Source organism: Dioscorea cayenensis, chromosome 6 (assembly GCF_009730915.1).
Source record: "Dioscorea cayenensis subsp. rotundata cultivar TDr96_F1 chromosome 6, TDr96_F1_v2_PseudoChromosome.rev07_lg8_w22 25.fasta, whole genome shotgun sequence".
NCBI lineage: Eukaryota > Viridiplantae > Streptophyta > Magnoliopsida > Dioscoreales > Dioscoreaceae > Dioscorea > Dioscorea cayenensis.
This window is the reverse complement of record NC_052476.1, coordinates 20,180,418-20,192,554: the sequence shown is the minus strand read 5'-3', so window position 1 is coordinate 20,192,554 and position 12,137 is coordinate 20,180,418. Positions and strand designations below refer to the sequence as shown.

The following is a 12,137-nucleotide window of genomic DNA, read 5'->3' as shown; positions in this document are numbered from 1 at the left end:
CATTTCATTAAGAAATTATATTTTTCATTGGATTCAACTCCAATTTCAGCATCTTTAGAAAATTGAGCACATAATTTATTGTAGCGAACTTTTTGCTCACTAGTTTGTGTGTCATCATAACAATTCTTTACATAAGTATGCCGGTGTTTAATATCCTTTCTCCAACGAGTTAAAATATATCGAGATGGGATCTCCTTCACATTCTTCTCAACAAGAACTTTGTAAATATATCTACAAATAATTCCTCTAAATTCAAATAAATGGCATGAGCATTTGATGTCAAATTTAAGCTCATTGTGTTGGACATTAAACACCACTTTCTTTCTGAGTACGCATTCTTTTCCTCTGAAGATGTCTGGCAATTGAAATGTGCATATTGCCTCACATGAGTTGATAATTGCAAGATTGCAATATATCATTCCTCTTAACTCATCCTAAAACAACTTAAAATTTTCATTTGCGTATGCTTCTTGTAGTTTCTTCTCAAAATGGCAATCAGTTAGCGTCGGAAAACTAGAGTTAAAAAAAGAAAAATTAGCTTTATTTTCCTTCTCAATTTTACTTTTCAATGCATTATCATATTGCTCCATAAATTGTTTTAGGGATGTTGTTGGACCGACATAGCCATCAAAAAAAGTATTTATGCTTTCACTCTTTTGAGTAGTAGACATTCCAGCCCAAAAAACTTCTTTAACATATATAGGAGCCCAATGATGATGACTTATGAACAGAGAATTCAACCATCCATTTTTTTCAAGGTTATAGTCCTTGATCATCGTCAGCTAATTGTTTTCAAATTCTTGAATATTCATTGACTCATAATCGATACTCTTCAAAATCTTCTTTATTTCTTTGTAATGAACTAGACCACCAAGTTTCTTTGTTATCTTTTTCATAATATGTCAAAGGCAAAGACGGTGATGAGAATTTGGGAAGACGGTCCTAACTACACCTTGAATAGCATGCACTGATCAGTAATTATAGCATTAGGGGCCTTACCTGACATGCATTCCAACTAAGTTCTGAACAACCAAACATAGGTTTATGTATCTTCCTTTGACAGTAGACCGCATCCAAATAATATGGTATGTCCATGATGATTTACCCCAACAAATGGAGCAAACAACATATCATACTTATTTGTTGAGTATGTTGAGTCAAAAGATATGACATCACCAAAAGCTTCATGAGCTGCTATAGATCTTGCATCTGCCTAGAATACATTTCTTAGCCGACCTTCCTCATCCATATAAATCAAATGGAAAAAAAATTTGGATTTCTCCTTTGCATGCGAGAAAAATAATTCCCAAGTGCTTCAACATCTCCAACTCCAAGCCTGAATTGCCTTGTTCTTGTAGTATAATTTCGAGAATCTTTTTCTATATATGTCAAATTTTCATATCCACCGCTTTCAACAGCTAAGGAATGAAAGTTTTTGCTCAAACCTATACTTGCTTGGTCATTTAGTTCAAGCCTCCTTTTGACATATGTATCCATTTTTTTGTTGTATTTTTGTAAATGAGATTTTTGTGGACTAAGTGCATGATTATGCTTAAAATGGATATGAGATATCGTAAAACGTCCATCATTATCAACAATAACATTAAACCTAGCTTGACAGTTTGTTTTAGTAGATAGCCTAGGGTTAAAAGAATCTTTTGCAATAGATGTTCTTTTGCCACCTTGTATACATGCAAGTGTGTAATATTTTAATTTTCCGTCATCTCCTGATTTTGTAGTTCTTTTAGTAATACCAAATCCTTCTTGTTGTGCATACTTAACATAGAAATCATAAACTTTTTCTTCAGAATTGAAAACCACACCCGCCTTTGGAGTAATTCTTTCACATGTTGAATCTTCCACAACCACCATTTTTTCTTTATCTTTGTTTAGCATTTCCAAACTAGAAACCCAGCTTATATCTCATTTTGCCTCTTTTCAGAAGACCCAATTTCTAATTCTGTCATCTGGTTTAATAGCATCAACTTGTATCAGTTAATATTATTCTAGATAAATAACAAGCATGCATGAAGCACTAGGTACATATTAGACACATACATATATACATACACAAACATGATCAAATTAAATTACGAAGGGATTAATTATATCATTTAATGCTAATGAATCACTTCGATTAAATTTATTGCATTCAATAAAGTTTAGCCAAATATAAGGAGATCTTTGCAATACATAATTAAAGGAGTTAATAATAATCATAAAGCATTATAAACAAGCTAATCACATCAATCATAGAATAGAACTCATACTAATTCATATAAATGTAACTTCTAATAAAGAAAACACAAGTCTAAGACCCTATAACCAAAATAAATGTATTGCAAGCCATAAATCGAGTGTTTAGATATACATGGGACCCAAGACTCTTACTCAGCCATCCATGTGGTTTTTTCCTTTAAATATATGGATGTATGCTAGCTTTTTCTCATATAATTGAACCCAAGGTCTATCCATACAACTTTTGCTTTTGTTTCTAATTGATTGAATTATTTGGACACAGTACTTTTGGTTAACATAATTATGAATCATTAACATAGAAAAATAAAGTAGGATTAGTTATTAGAAACTCTCACACCAAACACAATATTCAGGTCATTTGACTTGCTAACTCTTCATGTTTACTTATCAAACCATTAAGGAAATTCTTTGTTTTTCTAATGTGGAAAAAATCAAGTAAATTAAATAAATTCATGCTATAATTAACAAAATTTCAAACAGTCACCTGCTAATAGTTTCTTCTTGTAAGACTTCTTTGGGTTCTCCCAATTGTAGCACTTGTAACAGTAGACTCTTCCTACAACCTTGAGAATTGGTTCATGGTGGTATGGTGGTAGGGGTGGTGTGTAATAATAGATGGCGCCAAACTGCAATGGTTAGTTGGATTGGTGGCTCTAGATGATGTCGTCGTCTTGAGATTGTAGAGAGAGAAAGAGGGCTTATATAGAGAAAGACCGAAAGTAGACGGCGGGCTGCAGAGGATGGATTTGTACTGTCGTAGGAGTCATCGTCTTCCTGGAGAGGAGGATGGCACAAGAAAGATGAAAATAGGGCACCGAGAATCGTCTGTTGAAGAGGAGGGAAAGATGGGTGCAAGGAGATGAAGATGAAGAGGAGGGCTTTGACCAAGTAACTCTTTTTCTTTTTCTATTTTTTTTAGATTAAAGTGAGAGAGAAATAAACTGATTATGAGAGAGAAAAGTAAATCATGTGGATGGCCACATCGTTCGGGAGTTGAATTCGGGCAAGTTGGTCGGGATGAATAGCTTAACTCTTCTTTTAAACTGAGTATTCTAAAATATAGCCTTCACAAGCATGTCCCCCAAACGTACATACATAGACTAATTTTTGCATAATAATAGTAATAAATAATTGGAAAAAAATAATATAAAATAAATAATATTTTTTTAGCTGAATATTTAATCATAAAATGTATTTTTTTATTAGGCTTTATAATGAACATAACACGATTCATTTTGTTAATGTGAAAAACAAAAGGAAAAATAGAAATAATAATCTTGTTTGGGTACTAAACTATACCCATATTGCAAAATAGACATTGCATTTTAATTTGTTTCTTTTCGGATACTGCACTATGATTTCTGTTTAGCGGGAGGATACCCGCGCGTTCCGATGGGAATAAGTTGATGTGGATGCTGGAGTAACGACGTGGCAAGAGTTTTGACAAGTGATCTGCTGACGTGGACCTCCAGTTGTTATTTTTTAATACATGTCACTAGAGAAAACCCATGTCATTTAAAATTAGGGCCATGTCAGCATAACCCCTCCTCCTTTTCTCCCAGTCCCTCTTCTCCTAAGTACTTCTTTGTCTTCTTCGTCTTCTTCTTCTCCTTCTCTAGTCAAAGAGGACACTAAGTGAGAGGTGCTGCACATTCACAGGAGGCAAGCATTTACTAGGTTTTAATGTTATTTCCCCAAATTGCACAGGCTTCACAAATGATTTGGCGATTTAAGAAATTAATTAAATTGAGAAGAACTTAATTTCTGATCTAGAGAGATCAAGAGAAAGATAAATGGAGAGGTTTATTAATGTAACCTACTTTATTAATGTATTTCTAATTTAATGGCAAACACCTGGTTCGAGGGAAAAGATGAAGAAGCACAGAAGAAGAAGAAGAAGAAGAAGAAGAAGAAGAGGAATGAGTTCTCAGGAGAGGAGGGATGAAGAAGATGGCGATGACGTGGCCCCAATTTTATATAACATGGATTTTCTCTAGCGACATGTATTAAAAAATAACAACTTGAGGTTGACATCAGCAAATGACTTGTCAAAACCTTCACCACTTTGTTACTGCATCATTCACGTCAACTTATTCCCATCGGAAACGAGCAATACCCTCCCATTGAACAAAAACCATAGTGCAGTATTCGAAAAGAAACAAATTAAAATATGGTGTCCATTTTGAAATATAAGTATAGTTTAGTACCCAAGCAAGATTATTACCCGGAAAAATAGAGAACCACAAATTCATGCCCTATAAAAATGAGTGGAAAGGGGATGCCAACTTTTCAATTAATTAATTGATTAAAAATGGAGAGATGCAAAGTCGTCTACCCGCATCACACATGATGAGAATTAATGTTGATGAATCAAAACCACAAATAATAAATAAATAAACAAACAAATATATAAAAAGGATACAATTTCACAAATTGGTGTTGTTCCAATCTGAAATAGTATATTTAAGTTATCATATAAGTGATAATATCTTATATGTTACGTTTAATTATAAAACATTATCATTGATAATTTTAACTTAGACAACCACTTCATAGCCTAGTGAATTGTCATATGACAGTGGGTGGGCAAATGTAGAGTAAAAAAATCTTACACCCATGTATTTCAACAATCTTGTTCACTCATTATTATCTAGCCCGACAACTATTTATAGTATTGTTTAAATGGGTATTGGATGAGTCTTTTGTGGGAGAAGTCATTCATTGATTTCTAAAATTGCTTGATAAAAGGAGATTTATTAGGTAGGTATAATTTTTGCAAATATTTTGGATGTACACATAGCAGACTTTTATTGCCTCAAATGCCTCCTAACCTATCTAATAAGTCCTTAAGGAGTCTATAAGCTGTGCTTATCCTTTGGCAAACCCTTAAATGGAAAACTTGTCGTCTATTATTAAAAAAAACTTATTCTATATAATATCAACATAATAACACAAATAAACCACCAAAGATCAATGCAAGTTAGAGCTTTAGATTATACAAATAAGTGATTTTAAATTTAAATTTATCTATAAGTAAAAAAGAATGGGACAATTTAGATGTGGTTCTAACAATGTAGTTCCCGATAAACTTGTAACATCTATGCCAAAAAAATATTAAAATATAACATTTTTTTATAATACCCATATTGTCTTCATTAAATAAGTTATGCTAGGGATAAGTATGAAGAAACTAGTGGCGAATTATAAAGAAAACTTTAGGTAATAAGTTTGTTTTACAAATAAACTCTTATGGGTGTGTTTGATACACAAGTAAGTACAATACAAACAATACAGGAACAGAGCAAGTACTTGTGGTATAACATAACTATTTGTACTGTACCATACTATAGAGTACCTTATTTTTAACTAGGTTAAACCATGCGACTCTTAGAAAACTGATTGGCCGGACAACTAAAACAAACATCACAAGTAAAAAATAATTAAAAAAAAATCATACTCTTTTTAATAAATAATAATAATTTATTGTATATTGAAATAAGAGTATCTATGAGTTGATACTGAGAGATGGGAAAGTATGTAGTTTGCACCCAATAATGAAAACAAGAACCCAAGATAAGGTGCAAAAAGATATTGATTCTCTCACTCAATGGATACAATCACTCCGTACCATGTCCTCTTCCTTTCCTCTTTTCTCTTATGATATCCCTCTCCACAAGAATAATGATCTTTTTTATGGATTTTTTTTAAAAACAAAAGAATAATGATCTGTTTCCCATTCTATATATATATTGTTGGAAATATAATACCACATCGGTTGTGTGATAGAAGTGTAATGAGTTTATATATAGGTATAGAGGTTGAGCCACTAAGTCTTGAGATTTTTTGGTGTAAGATCCCTAAGCCCATATAGAGCCCATATAGGGCCCACTAGTACCAAAATATAAAATCTAACATGATATCAGAGTAATATAGTGGAGCCTAATATATATTAAAAATAATAATAAAAAAAAGACCTCTCAGACAAGTGGTGTATAAGTCCATGTGAGTAGGACCTCTGAGACACAAGTAGTGTACAAATCCATGTGTGTGTAGGACCTCTGAGACACAAAGTAGTGTACAAGTCCTGGTAAACAGATCTTTGGTGTACAAGTCTGAGCAAGTTCGACCTAGTTGAACTTGAAGGAGGGTGTTGGAAATATAGTACCACATCGGTTATGTGATAGAAGTGTAATGGGTTTATATATTGGTATAGAGGTTGAGCCACTAAGTCTTGAGATTTTTTGGTGTAAGACCCCTAAACCCATATAGAATCCATATAGGGCCCATTAGTACCAAAATATAAAATCTAACATATCTATTATTATCTATACATATTCATTTTTAAAAAATTTAATTCCTTATATAAAAATACCACTTTATACTCTCACCAACCATTTTGCACAGCATATTATCCAGCTCTAGACCTCTCCAAATGCTTTCGCCCCCACTTGCAACTTTTTCCTGCAAGTGAAGCACATAAAAAAAAAAAATTATATCTCTATTTATTTATTTATGTAAATGTGAAGTAAAGGGGGATTCATATCTTATCCAAACACACCAAGATTGGATGGAGATTTTTTTTATATATAAAAAAAAAAATTGTTACTTCAATACTATTTTTTCCCTTTAAACAAAAATAAAAAAAACATAATAAAAACAATTTGAAAATATGCATTTTTCCTATGATACATAAAATTTATACTTTTTCTTTCAGATAAACCATTGTAAATTTTAGAATCACATGCACTCTCCTCTAAACCCAATAAAATTCTTTTCATGCTTTCCTTTCAGATATACCCTTGTAAATTTCATAATTACATGCATACCCCTCCAAAGCCCAAATTCTTCCATACATGCATATCAATCTTGCAGGGGTATATAAGTAAATAAACGAGATATTCCAGGGGCACATTTGGACCAAAAAGTCCCTCAAGTCATAGGCAATCACCATCAACACAATGATGGGGCTATTTTGGAATCAATCCAATTAATATTAAAAAAAAAAAAAGTGCTTTTGCTTTAATTTGCATGTATAAATAAGTGATGCTTGAGCTTCTTTAGTTCACCAAACTAACAACTCTTCTTGTGTTTGTTTTCATACCTCTCACATTTGAAAAATGGAAATAGTGAAAAAGTTAGCATATGTAAGACCAGTAGTTATATTCAGCAAGAGTTCATGTTGCATGTGTGCCGCTGTTAAGAAACTCTTCTCTGAGATCGGTGCTAATAAACCCTTCTTTGACGTCCGTGTAAATTTAATCGTCTATGAGCTCGACGAATTTGAGGAAGGGCGAGAGATGGAAAATGTTCTAGCTAATTTCGGCAACGAGATTCCCACCATCTTCCTCACCGGAAAAATAAATCCCTTCAGTGCTAATCAAGTCATGACACTTAGTGCTCAAGGTATATTAGAGCCAATGGTAATAAACGCCAGTGCTCAATGGGTTCGAGATCAAAAGAAATGCCGTTCTGCTTTATATATGTATGAGATGCAGACGTAAAGGGTTGAGATATTTATTTAGTAGTGTGAAATGAGAGGAAGAGGGGAAAAAAAAAAAGGAGGGAAACAGGGAAGAATACCGTATATATGCATGTTGTTCTCTGTATTCCTTCCAAATTTTAAATGCTAATAAAAAACTGAAATCAATCTTCATCACAAATCCAAAATGGGAATATATATATTTCAAATGTGTTTTTGTACAAACAAGCATCCAAAGCAAAACAGATTCTAAAAGAGCTCATCAAATAATTTCTCCCATGAACACTTTAACAGCTGCGTTAAACTATTTTGTTTTTCACATTAATTATGATCTTCAGGTAAACCCATGCATGTTTCTTGTACATTCGTTGAGATTCTGTTTTGTGTATGCACATCAGCTGAAAGGACAAAAACTAATAGCATGATCACTTAGTTATGATGTAATTTGTTATGTTTTCCTTAAAGTATAGATGATCTAACTTTTTATATATGCCTTCTCTTAAAATTAAAAGAATCAGAAGCTTAGAGTTCTTAGAATAAAAAGACCATGTTTTATGTATCCTGCCACGCAGCGCTAGTCATTTGAAAGTTACATTGAAGCCAAGCCTGAATCATATCCTGTTCTAGCAATTGCATGACTTTCACACTTCCTGATATGTATAATGACTTAAGAATTATCAAGCATTTATCCCTCTGGTCTACACCTGTTCCGCCTGTCGGTTGACTAACTTAAGTTACAGGAAATTCACATGATTGAATGATATTTGTGTTAGATGTATTATTGTATTGTATATGTATGTATGCATGTATATGTATGTATAGACATATATGTATACTTATCATGTTCTATATGTAGACCCAAAGGGTCACTCATGTGAGATGTTCAAGGAATGTACACTTGTTCCACTCTTTTTTCCTTCTTCTAACATGGTATCAGACGCCTAGGTTTTTCCGGCCACCGGCACTGCCGTCGTCCTCCTTGACTCCTCTCTCTTGCTACACCGATCGGCCCTCTTTCTCTTGCAGAGCCAGTCCTCTCTCTTTCCTACTCTTGCAGACCACCTCCTTTCCTCTCCGACCCTCTATCTCTCTGTTTCTCATCAGCAATTTTTTGTTACATCACCAACTTTCTTTCATTCATTCAAAAATCTGAACATCACCATCTCACTCACAAGGCATCTCTATATCACATATCTTCTCCTCCCTCATCACATGCATCATTACCGGCCATCATTGCGCCATTATCTCAGCTTGACTGTCCCACCCGCGACTGACCAGTCGTGCCACCATCACCGGCCACCATCATCACCATCGCCGGCCACCATCACCACCCTCACCATCATCGAGGCTGTCGATCTCCAACGCTACTTACACGTGCGCCGTACACATGCTGCAGTTCTTGATTTATTAGTGTTCTCAGATTAAAAAAAAAAACCTGCCAGCCGACGTCGGCCGCCCGAACATCACCTGCTCGTCCGTTCAAGACTCCCCTCTTTCAATTTCAAACAAAACATTTCGTTCCAAACAAAATTGGAAGCATTTCTCCACACACCCACTTCCAAATATGCTGGGACCCACTACTATATAAATATATATTTACACTTTATATATATATATTATTTTACCAACAAGTGGCAGACAATGGTAGACATAACTTCTCCACAGTGATCAATTTTCAAAAGTGATGGTGGTCACTTGTCAGAAGTTAAAATAATCGTGACCACCTTCCCTATTCTGTACCCCCTTTCTATTATATATATATATATATATATAATATATCAAAAGAAAAGAAGATGAATGTTTATGGATCTGCTGTTGTTCGTGCTGAACGAACCCATCTCCGGACTTCCTCCACAGGGGAGGCTTCTACTACGATGTCTCCTGCAGATCAGCAATTTTTAGACATGTCCGACAATTTCTACAGTCCAATCTGGTGGACTCCACTGGATATGTGAGCTCTGTACAGGCTTCTCCTACTCCGATGTCTCCTGCAGATCAGCAATTTTTAGACATGTTCCGACAGTTTCTACAGTCCAATCATGCGGACTCCACTAGATATGCGAGTTCCACTCAGGTTGCTCCATCTGCTTCAGGTAGTTTCTGTCCTCTCTGGCTTCTTGACTCTGGTGCTTCTATCCACATGACCCCTAATGCCACCCATCTTCACCATTCTCATTCACCGTCTCACGTCACCCGTGTTCGCACTGCTGATGGCACACTTCTTCCTGTTTCCTCTACTGGTCATTTCTCTTCTAGTGCCTTTTCAATTCCTAAAGTCTCTCATGTTCCTCGTTTATCCATGAATCTTCTATCTGTTAGCCAGCTTACTGATCATGATTGTCATGTTATCTTTGATCGTACCTCGTGTCGTGTGCAGGATCGCAGTGGGAAAGTGATTGGAACTGGCCGTCGTCACCTGAACCTATTCATCACTGTTATACTGCCATTCAGTCTCATCATAAGTGGCATCATCGTCTTGGCCATTTATGTCCGTCTCGTCTGTCATCGCTTGTTCGTCATGGCGTTTTAGGGGATGTCTCTCCTCCTTCTGATGTCGTCTGTCTTGGCTGTAAACTTGGTAAGCAACTTCAACGTCCTTATCCTTTGAGTGTGTCTCAGACTACTACTCCTTTTGAACTCATTCATTCTGATGTTTGGGGTCCCGCTCCCTTTGTCTCTAAAGGTGGTCATCGCTATTATGTTCTTTTTATTGATGACTACACTCGATTCACCTGGCTTTATCTTATGTCTCATCGTAGTTAGTTACTGTCTATCTATCGCTCTTTTTCTGCTATGATCCACACCCAGTTCTCTGCTTCTATTAAGACCTTTCGGTCTGACTCTGGCGGTGAGTACACCTCTCATGCCTTTCGTGCCTTTTTGTCTTCTGAAGGCACCTTGCCTCAGTTATCTTGTCCTGGGGCTCATCCTCAGAACGGGGTCGCTGAACGTAAGCATCGTCACATCTTAGAGACGACACGTGCTCTTCTTCTTGGTGCTTTTCTTCCCCCTCATTTTTGGGCTGAAGCTGTCAGCACTGCTGTTTATCTCATTAACCTACAAACCTCCCCTCACCTTAATGGTCGTAGTCCTGGTGAGTGTCTTCATGGGACACCTCCCCGCTATGATCATCTTCGTGTTTTTGGTTGTCGCTGTTTTTTTTTGCTCTCACCTCAGGAGAGAACAAAGCTAACATCTCAGTCTGTTTCATGTGTTTTTCTAGGATATAGCCTTGAGCATAAAGGTTATCGTTGTTATGATCCTGTCACTCGTCGTATTCGCATCTCCCGTGATGTCACCTTTGATGAGTCCACACCTTTCTATGCTTCTCCTTCTTCCACTGCCTCCCCATCTCCCTCTGTCCCTCTGTCCTTTCTTTTTCCTACCCCTTCGACTGAGCATACTCCCGTGTCTTCCTCTCTTCCGTCATTCAACCCTCCTGCCGAGTTTCTCTCTCATTCCTCTCTTGACCCCTCTCCTGTAGAGTCTTCTCCTCCTTTATTTGTTGACTCTCCTGAAGTGTCTTCCCCTCCTTTATCTGTTGAGTCTCCTACAGTGTCTTCCCCATCTCCCTCGCTTCCTCTTGCTCACCCACCTGTTCGTTTCACATACCACCGTCGGGATCCTGCAGAGCCTCCATCTCAGTCGGTCATTTCTGACACCTCTCCTACTATCGATCCAGCTCCTGAGGTACATTCTCACACTTATTCTTTACGCGATCGCTCTACTTTACATCCCCCTATTCGTTATGCTTCTGCTAGCACCAGTGTTTAAGATGTCTTTGAGCCAGGTACTTACCGGGAAACAGTCCGATTACCTGAGTGGAGGATTGCCATGGCAGAGGAGCTTGATGCTTTGACTAGGACTCATACATGGGATCTTGTTCCCCTTCCTCCTCATGCCATTCCCATCACCTGTCGTTGGATCTACCGTGTGAAGACTCGTTCTGATGAGTCTCTCGAGCGCTATAAAGTGCGTTTGGTTGCTCGTGGCTTTCAGCAAGAGTATGGCCGCGACTATGAGGAGACTTTTGCCCCAGTAGCCCATATGCACACTGTGCGCACTTTGGTTGTTGTTGCTGCTGTTCGTGGTTAGGTTCTTCATCAGCTTGATGTGAAGAACGCGTTTCTTCATGGGGACTTGAAGGAGGAGGTTTACATGACTCCTCCCCCCGGCCTTCGGGTGCCTCTGGGGTCTGTTTGTCGTCTTCGTCGCGCTCTTTATGGTCTCAAACAGGCTCCACGGGCTTGGTTTGAGCGATTCAGTACAGTGGTTGAGGCTGCTGGTTTCACTCCGAGCATACATGACCCGGCAGTCTTAATTCACTCTTCCTCTCGTGGGCAGACCATTCTTCTTCTATATGTCGATGATATGATCCTTACTGGTGATGACTCTGCTC

At 36.9% G+C, this 12,137-nt stretch overlaps 1 protein-coding gene across 1 annotated transcript; it reads left to right on the top strand.

Moving 5' to 3' along the window:
- The first annotated feature begins 7,342 nt into the window (after positions 1–7,342).
- Positions 7,343–7,880, top strand: LOC120263935 (monothiol glutaredoxin-S2-like). Its single transcript, XM_039271913.1, has one exon. It carries the CDS (start codon positions 7,377–7,379, stop codon positions 7,758–7,760), a length of 384 nt encoding a protein of 127 aa, XP_039127847.1. The 5' UTR covers positions 7,343–7,376; the 3' UTR covers positions 7,761–7,880.
- The last annotated feature ends 4,257 nt before the right edge of the window (positions 7,881–12,137 follow it).

Coding starts and splice junctions, on each gene's coding strand:
- LOC120263935 (XM_039271913.1), top strand. CDS start 7,377: ATGGAAATAGTGAAAAAGTTAGCATATGTAAGACCAGTAGTTATATTC.